We start from the raw sequence: 18,368 nt of genomic DNA, 5'->3' as shown, positions 1-18,368 counted from the left end.
ACAGTCTATAACATGGGTTATAACAAACCCAGGCTTAACACATGATACCACTGCACAACATTTTTTCCTTGTAAGTTTTGCTTCCTGAAAAGTTTTTGCTAGTTGTGACAGCTACCTGGTAACTGTGCACAAATATAGTTTTAGAGAAGTAACAGAAGTAGTCATCACATGGTCTTTCTGTTCTCGCCATATCATCGGAACAGCAAATGGCATTGTCTTTTGAGTGCCTCTGAGCCGAGATCTCAGACAGACAGCACATGTTGCACAACAAATGTGTGGTGCCCATTCCTTGTCTTTATTAATCATTTTACAGCCGAAGTACAGATGATATTCTTTTTTCACAGGAGCAGTCATTGATTGTTTTCTATCCGATCTCTTGATCAATTTTGATAAAGTGCTGCTTGTAGGAGATTTTAATATTCATGTAGATGATGTAAACGATGCTCTAGGATTATCATTTGTTGACTTATTAAACTCTTTTGGGGTTAAACAAAACGTCCCAAGACCAACCCATCGTTTTAACCACACACTAGACTTAATAATATCCCATGGAGCAGACGTCACTGATATCGATATTTTACCTCAGAGTGATGACATCACAGACCATAACCTCATACTGTACACACTACCGGTAGAGCAGATTAGCCGTGTTTCACCACGCTATCGACCTGGTAGGACTATTGTTCCAACCACTAAGGACAGATTCATAAATAACCTGCCTGATTTATCTCAGTTTCACATTAAACCCATAACTGATAATAATCTTGATGAAATAACTAACAACATAAACCTTATCCTCACTAGCACATTAGACACCGTTGCCCCCATCCGGTTACAAGCACCTGCACCTTGGTATAATAATCATACGCATGCCCTCAAGAGAACAGCACGTAATCTGGAGAGAAAATGGAGGAAAACTAAATTGGAGGTATTTAGAATTGCGTATAAAGACAGTATGCTCAGCTACAGACAGGCGCTTAAGGCTGCTAGAGCTGAACACCTGAGCAAACTCATAGAAAATAACAAAAACAATCCCAGGTTCCTTTTCAGTACAGTAGCTAAATTAACTACAAATCAGGGCTCTGAAAATTGTGTTCTATCACAGTTTAGTAGTGAAGACTTTATGAATTTCTTCACTGAAAAAATAGATAACATTAGAAAAACAATTGTGGCAGTTCAACCTCTGACACCATCTCCTGAGACAGTGTCACCTTTAACTCCACAACTCCACTGTTTTACATGTATAGGACAGGAAGAGCTGTATAATGTTATTGCCAAAGCTAAATCGACAATGTGTCAGTTAGATCCAATTCCTACTAAATTACTGAAGGAAGTGTTATATACAACTGGTGAACCTCTTCTGAATATTATTAACTCTTCACTATTGTTAGTTCATGTCCCTAAATCCCTCAAGTTAGCAGTTATCAAGCCCCTCATTAAAAAACCTAATCTGGATCCAAACACGCTATCGAATTACAGACCAATTTCAAATCTCCCATTTATGTCTAAGATTTTAGAAAAGATTGTCGCTGCCCAGTTATGTTCCTACCTGCAAGAGAACAATATCTTTGAAGAGTTTCAGTCAGGTTTTAGGCCCCATCATAGCAGAGAAAGTGCCCTAGTTAAAATCACTAATGACCTGTTTTTAGCTTCAGACCAAGGCTTCATCTCGTTGTTGGTTCTACTAGATCTTAGTGCTGCATTCGACACTATAGACCATGATCTCCTCCTAGATCGCTTACAAAATTACATCGGCATTCAGGGACAGGCATTAAGCTGGTTTAAATCCTACCTGTCCGATCGTTACCATTTCGTAGATTTAAATGGAGAGCTATCCAGGCTAATGCAAGTAAATTATGGCGTGCCGCAAGGTTCAGTTCTAGGACCCCTGCTCTTCACAATATACGTGCTTCCGTTAGGAAATATTATTAGAAGGCATGGAATTAGCTTCCATTGTTATGCTGATGATACTCAGCTATATATCTCATCTAAACCAGGCGATACAGCTCAATTAACTCGGATAACTGAGTGTGTTAAGGAAATAAGAGATTGGATGACCCACAACTTTCTACTTTTAAATTCTGATAAGACTGAGATTTTGCTCATCGGCCCAAAAACTAGTATACAGAAGCTCCAGCATCTCAACTTGCATTTAGACGGATGTTCTGTAACCACTAGTTCAACGGTAAAAGACCTGGGAGTTATTTTAGACAGCAACTTGTATTTTAAATATCATATCAACCAAGTTACAAAAACAGCCTTCTTTCACCTTAGAAATATTTCTAAGTTAAGAAACATGTTGTCTATATCCGATGCAGAGAAGCTCGTCCATGTGTTTATGACCTCCAGAATAGACTACTGTAATGCATTACTAGGTGGATGTCCTGCGTCTTTAATAAACAAGCTTCAGTTAGTCCAGAATGCAGCAGCCAGAGTTTTCACAAGGTCAAGAAAATATGATCACATAACCCCAATCCTATCGTCCCTACATTGGCTTCCGGTTAAGTTTCGAATAGACTACAAACTATTACTTCTCACTTATAAAGCACTAAATGGTTCGGCTCCTACGTATCTCTCCAGTCTTTTAACACGCTACAATCCGTCACGCTCCCTGAGATCTCAAAACTCTGGGCTTCTAGTAGTTCCAAGAATAGCAAAGTCCACTAAAGGTGGTAGAGCATTTTCACATTTAGCTCCTAAACTCTGGAATAGTCTTCCTGACAGTGTTCGGGGTTCAGATACACTCTCCCAGTTTAAGTGCAGATTAAAAACATATCTTTTTAGCAAAGCCTACACATAACACACATCACATATCATAACCTTGTGCTTCAGAACATCTGATCACATGCACATTATCAACTTGTGCTGTTAATATCATGAACAGCAGCTATGCTAATTCCTCTCCACTGCTTCTCTTTCTCTCCCCATCCCGAGACACCCTGAGGTTTGGCCAGCTCCAGTCACCTCCCACCTCGTGATGATTACGGACCTTTGAAGAAGTAGATGCCGAACTCGCAAACATCCCGAACCATCTAGAGACGTACCAGTGCCATTTGGATCCCGCTACATGTGTGGAGTTTGACATTGGACCTCCTGGTGTTTAAAGGCTCTGGCATGGAGAAGCTGATGCTGGATCTGTGATGATCACAAATGCTGAGCTTATAAAACTAGGAGCTACTAACCATATAGACTGTATAAGACTGCAGAAAGAACATCACTTATAATCTTATACTCCAGTAATCATGTTAGTTTTCACTCTCCAGTGTTCTGTATTGTTGAAAGATTTATGATCAAACTCTTGATGTCACCCAAATGAGGATGGGTTCCCCTTTTGAGTCCGGTTCCTCTCAAGGTTTCTTTCTCATAACATCTAAGGGAGTTTTTCCTTGCCACAGGCTGCTCATCAGGGACAAATTCACACCATTCACCTTAACTGTTGATTTGTGTAAAGCTGCTTTGAGACAATGTTTGTTGTGAAAAGCGCTATACAAATAAACTTGACTTGACTTGATCGTCTCTGACTAACAAGCGTTTACTCACCACAAATTTGAATGAAAAGACATAACGACCGAAGCTAATGGTCCTGTAAAATGTATAACATCTAAATTACTTGTTACAGTGCTATTGAGACAATGTTATATTAGAAACACCACATACACACTATAACGTCTACATCAATAATGAGCAGCATTTGTGTATGCAAGCCACTTTTATATACTGCTGAGACAGTCTCAAGCTGGTTTCGGCATGGCCAAGCATGCCCAGACTGCATACTTTCAAAGAACAGCTTCCAACCTGGCTTGATGTCATGCTTGGACATGTCCAGACTGCACAAAATTACATTTAATTACACTTACAGAAACACATTTTTAAATACAATTACAGTATAAGGAAAAACATGACAAAATTAAAGATTGCAATAAAACAGAATGTGATGGGCAAATTTGTTTGTAATTTCGTTATCAGCAGCCAAAAATCTATAAGGAACCACCAACATTGTTCAAGAAGCAAAAAGTTTGTTGTGCAGTGTAATCAATAATCATAAAAGTTGCAGAAAGACAAAGCTCAAAACTTAGAAACAAAATAAAATCTGAGAGTAAAAACATAGTTTGTTGCTGGTCACAAAAAAATGTCAAATTGAAAAAAAGAAAAAAACTCACTCAACTAGAACTTCTGACTCATACTGCCTTATATGTGTAATAAAGAAATGTTTTATACATCTCTTCTTATATTCGCACATATACATTTGACACCATTAATCAAAACATACTGTTAATTTTTCTCACCAGAGATCCATAGAGGCTGTGGATTGCTGTACAGTGTGTGACTGACTGGTTCTCCTCTCTTTCCTCTACACACATAAACTCCTGTGTGATGAAGAGCAGAAGGACTGAGAGTGTAGGAGCCTCCAGATCCTCTGCTGCTGTCTGAGAGAAGCTCCACATACATGACATAGTCAGTATTTTTTATTTCAGTTACACCGTCTCTGTAGGGAACAACTGTGTACCAGCTGAAAGTCCAGTCTGTAGAGGAGTCTGTAACCTCACAGCTTAGAGTCACTGAGTCTCCTTCAGTCAGCCAGTTCTGTGGAGATACACTTAGTACTGCCTGTGGTCTCTCTGTTATACAAGAAAAAAAGTTTGTATTTAGTATAATTATTTAATAAGCAATGATAATAACTAAGCACGTCTAATTGTGAGATTGTAAGTCTCATATAGTTGCTCTCCTACAGACATATTTACCTGAGAGAGTCACTTTAACAGCACTGGGTCTGTACACTAATACACTACTGACTGGACTGTGTGAAGTGTCTTTATTCCAGCAGTACCCACCAGTTTGGTAATCTTTCAGATAATATTCATATAAGTCTCTAAACTTTTAAGATTAATGTCACCATGCATATACAATATAAATATGGTTTGAGTACAGATGAAAAACTCTACAGTTTTATTTAATGTATATAATATTAGCATTAAATTGACTAAAATAAAATGTTTCTAAACTACAAAATGTGTAAATCAGTTCATACATTTTCAATGTATGTATTAATAGGTATCCAGTTTTCCAACTGAAATTAATGATAGGCTGCTGTCTTTATTGACCACATACTGTGCCTTTTGAATTAGCAGGTCAGCAGTTATAGTTTATTAGAAGAACACTTTTTTACAGAGTAACTACAAACGACCAACTAAACTTTATGATTTATTCTTTCACACTTCTGCTGTACTAGTCTTGATCTGTTCTGTCTTTTAATATATAAGACAAAAAATGCAGCTTGTCATGTTCCAAAGAAACCAGGCCTCATAAACTTCTCTGTTCTATCAAAAATATTCTGAATGTGAAAATTCTGCATTCTGAAAGTGCCGACACTGAAGACTCGTTTGATCATTAATTAGAAGGTAAATAGGATTTGTACAAAAAAGTTCACCAAATTAACACTCACATTAATGCTTTTTGTTTGGTTAAATTATACATTGTAAGATCTTCATTATATAAAACATTTACTGTACAAGTCCCTCTAAAAAAGCTGTTACTATAAAGACAATAACATTAAAATAAGGCCACTGTCGGAGCTGCTGTTAGAGAAGATTCATCATCAGGAGTGTTTTAGCACTCCTGAGAACAAACCCACACTCAATACAGGAAAATCTGTCATCATAAAAGCTGGAGAAAGACAAAGCTTAAAACCAATAAACAAAATCATATCTGAGTCTAAGAACATACTCTTGCAAATGCTGCAGAGGCACAAACAAATGTCAAATGAGTTATTATAAGTGTGTCTGCACTCCTCTGTTTCCATACAGATATAAACATTTTTATAAGAGATGAGGAACGGGTTTTCAATGAATGGTTTATATATTTTTTTTAATTAAATGTAACACTGGTATGCAGTATTCTGTATCTAACGTGAGAGTAAATTTCTATCTGATAAACACCCATTTAACTCTTGTACTTACTGTACTTTTCCCTGTTACACCCTGTTACAGATGGGGCCACAAATGACAAATAGTTTTGTTTTAGTTTTTTTAACTCATTCCAAGATAATTTAAAACATTACAGAATAAACCAATGGAAAAACCAAAAGGAGAATCATAAAATACCTTTTGCTGTAATGTTGACAGAATCACTGAGTCTTGTATAATAGCAGTTATAGTTGTAAGAGTTGTTGTAGATTGTCTTTCTTGCACAACATTGATAGTCTGTTTTTCCTGCAATATCGGCTATCACATCGAGTGTGTTGGTAGCTACAGCTTTCACAAAATGTGAATTTTTGTACCAAAAAAACGCCCATTCAATCATCTCCTCCAGCTCACAGCTCAGAGTGATGGTGTCTCCAGTGTAGATGGGGCTCTGAGGAGTCACTTTTACAATCGGTTTGGGTTTTTCAGTTGGTATGAAATGATGAATGTGTCACACCTGCTTTTCACTTTACAACATAAGGAGTAGTAGTTCACTGTGCTATAAAGTCAGAGACATGGTAGCATAACAGCATGACATTAACATGTTAGAATAAAATGTTTTCCATTTGATCTAAAAAATAATGCTGTACATAATTCAATTTCAAATCTATTAATTTTTATGTGTATTGCTCTTTTACCTATGGACATTGTCTAAATGCAGCTTTACTTGCAATTTATACGTTTAGTGCATATAATTTGTTCCTTATTATTAAAAGTTTATCTTTAATAAACAAGACAGTGGTGACAAACTCTTCTTCTTTCAGCTGCTCTCATTAGGTGTCACCACAGCTGATCATCCATCTCCATACTACTCTGTCTGCTACATCTGCATCTTTCAAACCAACTACCTACATGTCTTCACTTACCACATCCATGAACCTCCTCCTTGGCCTTCCTATTACTCCTTCCTGGTGGCTCCATCCTAAACATTCTCCTACCGATATACCCCATGTTCCTCCTCTGCACATGTCCAAACCATCTCAATTGCTCCTTTCTCACTTTGTCATTACTTCCAATGAAAGTTTTAGCATCTTTAACTGTGCCAGCTCCCACACCGCCTCCTGCCTTTTAGTCACTGCCACTGTCTCTAATCCATACAACACCGCAGGTCTCACCACAGTCCTATAAACTTTCCCTTTCACGCTCACAGATACCCTACTATCACAAATCACTCCTGTCACTCTTCTCCACCCACTCCACCCTGTCTGCACTCTTTTCTTCACTCTCTAACACGCTCTCCATTACTTTGCACTGTTGACCTCAGATACCTGAACTCATCCACCTTCTCCACCTCTTCTCCCTGCAACTGCACCACTCCACTGCCCTCTCTCTCATTCACTCACATGTACTCTGTCTTACTCCGACTGACTTTCATTCCCCTTCTCTCCAGCATGTACCTTCACCTTTCCAGGCTCTTCTCAACCTTGTCAGTCAACCTGTCCATCACCACTGCAAACAGGAAAGGGCTCAGAGCTGATCCTTGATGCAGTTCAACCTCCAATTTAAACCAGTCTGTCGTTCCTACTGCACACTTATTTACTGTCACTCTGTCCTCATACATGTCCTGCACCACCCTCACATACTTCTTTGACACACCTGACTTCCTCATACAATACCACAACTCCTCTCTCAGCACCCTGTCGTATACTTCCTCTAAATTCACAAACACAATGCAACTCCTTCTGACCTTCTCTATACTTCTCTATCAATATTCTCAAAGCAAATAATGCATCTTTGATGCTCTTCCTTGGCATGAAACCATACTGTTGCTCACACATGGTCACCTCTTTCTTCAGCCTGGCATTCACTACTTTTTCCCAAAACTTCATGGTGTGACTGATCACTGAGCTCCTCATATTTATTTTCCTTGGCATTTACCACTTCCCTCTTTACCTGCTGCTACATTTCTTTGTACTCCTGCCTACTTTTCTGATCACTCTGTCGATCCCAATTCTGTTTCTCCAACCTCTTTCTCCTTATGCTTTCCTGCACTTCCTCATTCCAACACCACTTCTCTTTGTCTTTGTTTTTATTTAAAGATGTCACACCAAGTACCTTTCTAGCTGTCTCCCTTATCACTGCTGCAATAGTCGTCCAATAATCTTGCACCTTTTCAGCACCACTGAGCCACTGTCTGATTCGTGATCCGCATATTGATTTGGCACATGTTTTACGCTGGATGCCCTTCCTAATGAAACCCTCACTATTTATCCTGGCTTGGGACCGGCACTAAGAGTGCACAGGATTGTGCAACCCTAATGGCTGGTTTCACTTTAATGGCTGGGTTTCCTGGGGATGCTTAAACTTCTCTGTTATGTTAAAAAAACTACTGTGTAAAACTTCTGAATTTTAAAAGTGCTGACACTGTAAACTATTTCTGAATTTAATTATATGGTTGTGTTTTTTTGGTTGGTTACATAACACATTTAAATCAATTCATTATCACGTGTAAGTTATATGACGCATACACAGTACAAGTCCCTCTAAATGAGCTGTTTCTATAGAAACTTTACAATATCAGAATAAATGCAATGTCAAAGCTGCTGTTAGAGAAAATCATTAATCATGTAATTAAAATGATACATGAAAAGCAGTTATGCAGAATGGTATTATGAGTATGTCCTCACTTTGTTTCCATACAGATATAACAATTTTTTATAAAAGATAAAGAATGTGTTTCAATGAGTGGTTTATATTTTTGCCAAATCAACTGTATACTAGTTGGTATCTCACATGAGAGTGATTCTCTATATGATAAACGCACTTATTACTGTTGAACTTCCTTTACTTTGCCTTGTACACCTTGTTACACTTGGGGCCACAAATGACAATTACTTTTGAAACTTATTTGAAAATTGTTTAAAACATTAGAGAACGATAGTTTGGACATGTAATAATTGTGCAATCTTTTTATTCACACTTCTCCTAAACCAAAAGAAAATTATGAAATACCTGTTGCTGTAATGTTGACAGAATCACTGAGCCGTGTGTAGTAGTAGTCATAGATGTTATATTCGTTGTTGATTGTCCTTCTTGCTCGACACTGATACACTGTTTCTCCTGCATAATTAACTCTAATGCTAAGAGTGCTGGTAGCTATTGTGTTCACAAACTGTGAATTTTTGTACCAGATAAACTCCCATCCAGTCGTCTTCTGCAGCTCACAGCTCAGAGTGATGGTGTCTCCAGTGTAGATGGAGCTCTCAGGATTCACTCTCACAGTCACTTTGGGTTTTTCTGTTGTAATGAAATTATAAAAGTGTCAGAGCTTATTTAAATGATTAGCCATGTTTCCATGTCAGATGGATTTTGGCCATAATTCTTTCATAGAGACCACTTCTGGCCAGACTTATCCAGACCTGTGTACATGGGTACCCCTAGTGTCTACCAATTTTTGCTGATGGCATTACTGGGGACATAAGCATGATATATATGGAAGTAAGTATGATGTAAAGGCACATAAGCATGATGTGAACAGAAGTAAGCATGGTGTGGCATAGCTAATCCACATTACTTCAATTCGTTTTTATTTGTGTAGTGCTTTTAACAATATATATTTTCTCAAAGCAGCTTTAGAGAGTTTACTGCTTTATAAAATGGTTATAAAGTTAAATCAAGAGTATGAGTTAATTGCTTATAAGTTTGCTCCTTATAATTGTAAGTTTACTCCTAATGAGTGAGCCAGTGGCAACTGGGGCAATGAAAAACTCCCTGAGATGGTATGAAAAAGAAACACTAAAAGGAACCAGACTCAAAAGGCAACCCATCCTCTAGGTGGCAAAAACGTTTGGCTAGGGTTGTCAACTTTCATTTGGGGTCCAGGGAGGTGGACTGTTACTGACACATTTACATTTGTTGACCATCATCTGTATGAAAAATGCTTTGGAAAACAAACGGACAATGTCACTTCAATGCTTTAGCAGCTTCTCAGGGGATGTGGGTGTTTATTAAAAATGCATTTTCATATGCCTTAATGCATTTAAAGCCCTTAAAAAAAATAGAAATTTAAAACACAGTTTTGCTACCTTATTGATATACCTTTGGCTCAGGATGCAATTTGAAATATCTGACTTTTGCAACAAATATCACACAGCATTATAATGAAAATGTAATGCTAAATGTCCCAACTGTGCGTCTAAATGCATTTAGGACCAATAACATTTAAATTATCATTTTGCCACCATTTCTGCTTGGACATGTTTCACATATCAAATCAATTTGGGTAATACATTTTCATTTTGCAACACCTTTTTGCAAACTTTTGACTAGTACTCGTTATTAGTTAGACTCTAATAAATAGGTACTAGGAAGAGAGATTGTATTTGTGTGTATATGTGTGTGTGTGTGTGTGTGTGTGTGTGTGTGTGTGTATGTGTGTGTGCAACTGTGCCATATCTTTACTACTCATGAAGCTGTTGGCAACACCTAATTCTATTTTTCATTATATTTCTTGTTTTAATGTTTTCTTCTCCAGTATGTTTTAACGACATAAAAATTATTTGGGAGGATTCGAGGAGCGTAGCGCAGGTCTTCTCCCAGGCGTATCAGCACTTGTTGACCAGGCCCAATGCAGATAGGACCGACGCTTCAGTCTCTTGGGTGATACACAGATGGGTGATACCAGTAGATGGCCTGGAAGGGTGAGAGACCAGTGGCTCCTGATGGAAGTGTGTTATCGGCCACATTCCACTCAGACCAGTTTGACCAGAGAACAGGCTAACAGAGATTCCTGAAAGTTAGCAGTAAAATGTGGACTGTGTATACAATTTTCTTGGGAGAATTATGGAGACAGATATCATGCTGCAGCAGATGTTTGGCTGATGGGAGTTTGGTGAGGTATGAAGGACTGTTTTGGGAAATTGCTCTAATACTGAGAGGATGGCACTGTCTGGCTAAGGGGAACAAACTGGTTACAAAATCCAGGGTGATGTAAGACCATGGGTGACGTGGTACTAAGAGTGGATATAGTAGGCCTGTCAGGGGTGCCCTAAGGGTCTTGTGCTGGGCACATATAGGGTGGACAACAAAACTGCTGAATGTCCTTCTTTAGTGTTTCCATATAAGTATAAACATCATTAAAATAAATAAAAAATGTTTTTATTTCTCTTGTCATGACTGAGTGGTCTTCTTTTACATCCCTCTTTACTTTAAAGCTGTGGGGAAAAAAAAAGAGAAATCATGACATACCTTTTGTTTTAATCTTGACAGGACCACTGCGCTCTGTGCAGTAATTGTAGTCACTTCTCCAGCATGCTAAACACTGATAAACTATTTATTCTGCATTATCAACATTCACACTGAATGTGTTGCTATTCCCAGATACATTGCTCACAACCTGGGAATTTTTGTACAAGAGAAAATCACATCTAGTCGACTCCTGCAGCTCACAGCTCAGCGTGATGGTGTCAACACTGTGGCTCCGAGGATATGATCTGAGAGTTGGTTTGTGTTTTGCTGTTGGCATGAAATGAAGGTGTTGGAGCTGATTTTCATATTTCAACATAAGATTTACAGTGACTTATGTCTAGATACACAAGCACACACACACCGCTAGATTATTGTCTGCACAACATAATTTCAAGGCTACATTAAAGTTTCCTTTAATTCAATTGTTTCCTTCTGAGATGTTAGAACTGCAGGACAGGTCAAGGATTTAGATTTTTTTTTTTCAGGCACACATGGGCCTCAGACTGTACAGTTGCTACTGGTACATTTGTACAGATTATGAAGGATAATCTATAAATAAATTACCTTGAGCATGAGCCACAGGTATAAGTGAAACCAACACTGAAAAGGGAAAAGAAACAAAGAACATGATGTGAACATGAAAGGTCAATTAATGGAAATAGCACATTCCATCAATCTCACAAGATTCATTCGTAATCATGAAGCCTAAGCTACCATCTCTCAGGACCGTCAGACTTCAGATTCGCAAACTTTATACGTTACTAATGAAAAAACACAAATAGAACATTTACTCATTGTAAATCACAGGGAGTGATTTGAGTGTGTAAATGTCTTGAAACATTTCGTGTTTCTCCCTGTCAGATTACACTACTAAAATATAGAGAGAAGATGACTGTATTTAAAATCTTTAACTTCTCTTAAAGTGCATACAGTCTTTGTATCTGCTCTCTCTTCTTCTTTCCAAAAAACCTTTAAAGTTTTGCTGTTTCTCTCCAATACCCACATACAACAAAGGGACAGTGACAATTTGTCAATCAATTCTTTTCCTACTCTCTTGATAGAGCATATGGCCAACAAGAACGTGATGCCTCCTCGTGGCATACAACCTCCTTGTGGAGGGATCTCTGCAGTGGAGAATGCACTTCAGTGGAGAGGCCAGAACATTGGAGCCTCAGGGGCCATAGCCTCCACAACTCCGGCCGGGGTTGAAATTTGGTGCCCCGAGCTGGGTAAGGAGATCCCTCCTCAGAGGAATCTCCCAAGGAGGATGCTCAAGAAGAGCTACCAGGTCCATGAACTATGGTTTGCTCGGCCACCGTTTGGCTACCAGCAAACTCTCTCCAGAACTCCTGGAAGCAGCTTAACAGGGAGAAAGGTGTACAGATGCAGCTTCAGCCACACCTGAGCCATGGCGTCCAGCCCCAGTGGGGCTGCAGAAGTAAGGAAGAACCAGAGGGGACAGTGCAACATCTCTAGACACATAAATAGATCAACCTGGGTTTTTCCAAATCTCTCCCAAACCTGCTCCACCATGTCAGAAGGGAGCTGCCATTCCCCGGGTCTCAACCCTTGCCTTGAAAGGGTGTCTGCTGCTTCATTCAATCAACACAGGATGTGAACTTCACTTAATGAGAGGAGCTTTCCCTGGGCCCAAAGGAGGATCTGATGTGCGAGCGTGAGCACAGACCTCCTTATTGGTTGATGTAAGAGACAACCACAGTGGATCAGCATGTGGTGATCTCTGAAGTCTGGGGGGAAATGTTTCATTGCTAGAAGCCCAGCCAGCATCTCTAGGCAGTTAATGTGCCAAAGTAGATAGAGCACTTCCCATAGACCTCATGATCATTTCCCACCCCGCAAGGGACGCATCTGTCTTTAGCGTTATAACCCGATGTTGGTAATCTACGGCCCCGAAAGCGAACCTCAATAACTTCCTGTGAGAAGGCAGGATGTATACATGAATGTACACATCCTTTAGATCTACCATGATAAACCAGTCTTCGGATCTGATTTGAAGCACAACCTGCTTGAGGGTCCGCATTTCGAACCAGAGTTTAATGAGAGAGTGGTTTAGCTGAAGTAGATTCAAGATAGGGGTTTTCCAACCTCCATAAGCTTCTTGACTTTGGTATCAAAGGGCGTGACCGCGCGGAGTTAGGGCACCTTCCTCAAAGAGCAGTCGCCTCCCTCGAGAACCAACAAGCTCCGTCGTGCTCCGCTCCCAAGCAAGCAAGCGTGTACCCCTAACTAAATTATAGCGGGGCAAGGAGAAACACACAGCCGGAAAGTGTGCTTGACCTTCTTGTTTGCTTTAATTTTTGTTTTTTTCTTTCTTTTTTTTTGGAGACAAATGATTGACAGGACAACACATACACACAGAGCTTTGTGAACAAAAAGAAGCTGGCACTGGCTTCTCTCCATGTGCATTTTATACTTCCTGGTCATAACATCACACCACCGGTGATGGCCAGCATCCAATTTTTTTACTGATAACACACACTATTTCAGAGTGTAAACACTCGGGTGCGTTCCCAAAGTGTTTTGATGCAGCTCGAGGTACTGAAACGGAACTACTACAATGTTAAAAGAGGCCACAATTGGAGCAAGATGTTCGCTTCCCCTGATTTTACTTTTGTGTTATTTTTAAAATGTATTTGGGCTGCACACTTTGTTAAAAAAAGTTTTTTAGTTAAGTTTAATAATATTACATAAAATTTAGAATCAGAATCTGTTTGAAAAACGGTGAGGGGGAAAATATTAGGTTCCTGACTAATGGCAGCTCTCTCTTCTATTCTCTCACTGCAAGCAAAATATGTAAAAAATTCCTGAGGCATCCTTCTCCCACTCCAGCCACTCTTCACCCCACTTCCTGGGCACCAGAACATATTCCCCTCCTTTTTACTTTAGGTTTTGGTCCCAAATAAAGACACCTTCCCCCGATTCAAGTTCCCTTTGTCTGTGTTCTGACCGATGCAGCGTCGAGTAGCTACTATATATATATATTCTTTGTATATATCACACTGTAAAAATCTTCAAAAAGTCATTCAGATACAGGTGGAGTCAAATCTAGGCCTGCTGAGCATTCTTGAGGAATGATGCTATAGGCCTATTCAACAAACATACAAGTCAAGTTCAACAAGGAAGGAATATATTCTTAGAATTCTTAGTTTCCAATCCTCTTTGTGACTCTCAGAACTATTTCCTCATTAACTCTGTCTTCTCTCAGCTCATTACACACTTAAACAGGAGAGATGTAAATATGCACAAGTAATAGTACCTACTATTATTAGTCCTCCTTCACTGTTCCTCCCCATTGTGTTATTTTCTTGTAAACTGGCTCCCAATATTTTAAAATGGAGTTATTGTTTTGAAAACAGAAATATATTGTTTTGATTAGTGTATGTGACACTATGTTACATGGATACATCAATTTAGTTACAATAAGAAGCCTATAAACTTTAGAAATTATGTGTTCCCTTTAAATTTTCACCATTATTCAATTTATCTAATTTATCTTTATTTAATGCTTTTATACACTGCATATAATTTATTTGAAGGTAGGGAGTTAAGATACACTATATTTCCAAAAGTATTGGGTCACCTGGTATGTAATGTGATTTTTGAGCATCACATTCCACAATCATTCCCAGTTTGCACTTATAATTCCCTTCACTCTTCTGGGAAGATGTTTCACTAGATTTTGGAGTGTGCTTATGGATATTTGTATTTATCAGCCACAAGGGTGTTACAAAAGGCAGGTACTGATGTAGGTGAGGAGACCTGGGGTGCAGTCAGCATTCACATTCATCCCAAAGGTGTTCAGTAGGGATGAGATCAGAGCTCTATAGCAGCAAGATCTTCCTCTCCAAAACATGTAAACCAGATCTTCAAGGAGCTCACTTTGTGCAGGGGCATTGCCATGCTGGAACAGATTTCGGTTTTCAAGTTCAGGTGAATGGTAAATTTGACTATAGCGCCATCTAAAGATGTCCTGTATGATTGAGTGCCTCCAGCTTTGTGGTAACGGTTTGGAAAATAACCAAATATATCAGGAAAAGTTAAAATGACCAAATACTTTTAGAAATATAGTGTCTGTCCTATTAGTAAATGCAGCTTTTCTCAAATAGTCACTCTTTCAGCAGAGAAGCATCGCAGAATGCACAAAGTGGTGAACCACGTGGCAAATCATCAACGTGGCACAACATCTGAAAATTACTCACATCAGCCAAGAGAAGAAATTGGCCATTTAGAGACTGTGCACCTGGTTTATATTGAGTTTTGTTGCATGATACAAGTGTGAGGTTTCTAACAACAAGAACCACTGGAGTAATAATTGACATTGATTTTATATTTGTCTGTTAACACAGAAAACCTTTGTCTTCACTCACTGACCATTACCATGATCATCATTTATATTTAGAAATGTACATAATTCAGATGCTTGATCTTGATTTCAACATCTTTTGAAGAAGGACGGAGAGCAGGAAGTGTAATAGTGTTTGATAGTGTTCAAATGAAACTGCTCTAGTCAGGGTATGTTCCGAAGTCTAATCACTCATAAGAAATTTTGACTCCAACTGGCTTTGATGGAGCCAACAGGTAGTAGTTAAATGTTAGGTGTTTTCACAAATCTACTTTCACACCCCATCCAGCTCTTCACACTAAAACTTACACCACTGCATTAAAATAGAACAAATCACATCCTGAACTGGTCTCTGCTCTCATGCCTCATTGACACTGCCCAGTGTGTATATAGGAATAATACGTTTGTTTATTACTTTAATTTTAAACAGGGATAGGCAAACTATCATTGGTGTTTTTATTATTGTACTAAATAAAATATCTATCTAAAAAAAAAAAATTAATAATAAAAAAAGTATATATATATATATATAATCATACAATGTATTAATTATATTAATTAAATTATTATTTGCATTATTTTGTGACAAACACCATCCAGTCATTCGCTTTTAATAAACAATGAAATGATCATTAGCATTCATTATGGAAAAGAGCAGAGGACAGAAGGGGACAGAAGATCAGGAACAGATTCCAACAGTAGAGACTCATTTACATTTATTTAATCCTTCATAACATTCATACTTGTTGAACTATAATATTTTCTGAGAGTTACATGACAAACAAAAACCTTTTCATAACACACAATGTCCTAATCAAACAATAAACTCATCACACAGGACACTGACTGCTGACGAACAATTTATACTGAATCACTCACTCTAATGAAGACAAAAATAGAACATTTACTTACAGAACATCACAGTGAGTGGACTGAACTCCATCCTGTACCACTAATAACTGACTGACTGAAAGATCAGAGGTAGTAAAGCCTTACCACTTCCTCTGTTCTCTCTTGCCCTCTCTCACTCTTACACAAATAGAAAGAGAGAATTGAAATATATGTCACTTGGCACAAATGTGGTAGGTTTTGTTCCCATTTCTTATGCAGCACAGTTCATAAACTCATAAGTAACTTCCAGAAATATACTGTAATTTTCACAAACAACATTCTATATAGATTACAAACACAAAAAGAAACACCTTGTTGACTGGATCAAGCTGACAGGAAAGCTACAGTAACTCACCATGTGGTGGCCAGTGATTTGAAAGTGAAAATAAAATACCTTTGTCTCCCTCTAGTGGTAACTTCAGTAAAGATTAAATTCTGACCTTATCTTCACTTTGACCACTTTACATGCAACTGATTAAAATATATCACTGTTCAGTCTGTGTACATTGAGTCTGTGTTCATGCACATTTAGTACAATCTGCATGCACCTCTATACTGATAATGAGAATGATTAAATGTCTGTACACTCTCACTGTAACATTTAGTTGTTCCAGTTTCTCATTTAGAAGTGGTTTCACTTCTCATTTTCCTCCCTCTGATGCTATAGTCCTCTTCTCCTAATGCCAAAAAGATTTGTAAAAAAAATATTTATTAGTACTTCAGCTGTAACTAAGAGAATACTTTGTTTCTTATTTTTACTGAATGCTTTGCAGACTCATGTAGTTACTGTATATTTCACTTACACTGTGCTCTGAATTAGCCACTGTTAAAGACTTTAGCAATGCTGCTGATGCAGTGAAACATTAATGGTAAATGCTAAAGGCCACTGTCCCTGTACTGCTTCTCTCCGCTGGCTCTGGAGTTGTAGCACAGCCTCGTACAGTAACAAAAGGACATCAGTGATCATTTTTACAGTGAAATGTGCATACAAATATTTACTTGCTATAGTTTTCCCTTGGATGAAGTGTGTGATGTTCATCACTGCAAATGCCTACCAGAAATTTTCCTCAACTGTGTAGACTGTGTTAGTGTTCTTGATTTAGACATAAGCATGATTTACACACCTCTAATCCTGAGCCCCTACTGTCTGGAGTTTACCACATGCATGGCCAATGCCTTCCTATACCCCAGGCTGGGGCATGTCCCCAAGGTGCCATCGCCTACCCCACAATCAGTCATGCTCCAGGCATTCTATCCTATATAAGTCAAACCAGCTGTTTGTCTGCTACGATCCGTATAAGAAGGGTTTCCCTGTGCATAACTACAACAAGACTTTATTGGACATGAAACAGGAAAAGAAGGATCATGAAAAGACAACGTGAGTCACATGAAAGAAAGTGAAGCTAATTAAAGTGTAAAGACAAACTGCAAACGAGCAAAAATAAAATAAAATTAAAATGTCAATGATTGAAACAATCACCGCATTTGATAGCAATGCTGAGGATTGGGGAACTTATGTGGAAAGAGTGGAATTATACTGTAAAGCTAATGCCATTGCAGATGATAAGTGGCTGTTTTGCTAAGCGTGATGGGAACAAAGACGTATGGACTGCTCCGTAGTTTGTTAACCCCTGAAAAGCCATCGGATAAAACGTTTCAGCAAATAGTGGACATTCTAAATGAACATTTAAAACCCCAAACCCCTGTTAATTGCGGAAAGGTTCAGATTCCATAAGCGTAACCAAGCAAAAGGAGAAAGCATTTCTGAATATATAGCTGAGATACGCCAATTGTCAGAACATTGTCGATTTGGAGCTGGACTGGCAGATGCATTAAGAGACAGGCTTGTGTGTGGAATGCACAATGAAAGCACACAAAAAAGACTGTTGACAGAAAAAGACTTGACACTTGATCGTGCACTGAATATAGCAATATCCATGGAGACTGCAGCGAAAGATGCATTGGAA

The 18,368-nt window shown here is 38.5% G+C and overlaps 1 protein-coding gene across 1 annotated transcript in view; it reads right to left on the bottom strand.

Annotated features, from left to right (window-relative positions):
* The window catches only part of LOC310726753 (obscurin-like), a 238,298-nt gene extending 221,837 nt beyond the window's left edge, over positions 1 to 16,461 (bottom strand). The window contains exons 1-3 of the mRNA XM_083542563.1: positions 16,423 to 16,461; positions 11,712 to 11,747; positions 8,913 to 9,197 (exon numbers count right to left, since the gene is read on the bottom strand). Coding sequence (XP_083398689.1) covers positions 8,913 to 9,197; positions 11,712 to 11,747; positions 16,423 to 16,453 — 352 coding nt within the window. The 5' untranslated portion in view covers positions 16,454 to 16,461. The remainder of the gene's footprint in view (positions 1 to 8,912; positions 9,198 to 11,711; positions 11,748 to 16,422) is intronic.
* Positions 16,462 to 18,368: the final 1,907 nt, after the last annotated feature.

The sequence above is a fragment of the Silurus aristotelis genome, assembly GCF_946808225.1.
Source record: "Silurus aristotelis genome assembly, chromosome: 5".
Lineage (NCBI taxonomy): Eukaryota > Metazoa > Chordata > Actinopteri > Siluriformes > Siluridae > Silurus > Silurus aristotelis.
The sequence above is the reverse complement of the archived record's forward strand: the minus strand, read 5'-3'. Positions and strand labels throughout refer to the sequence as shown.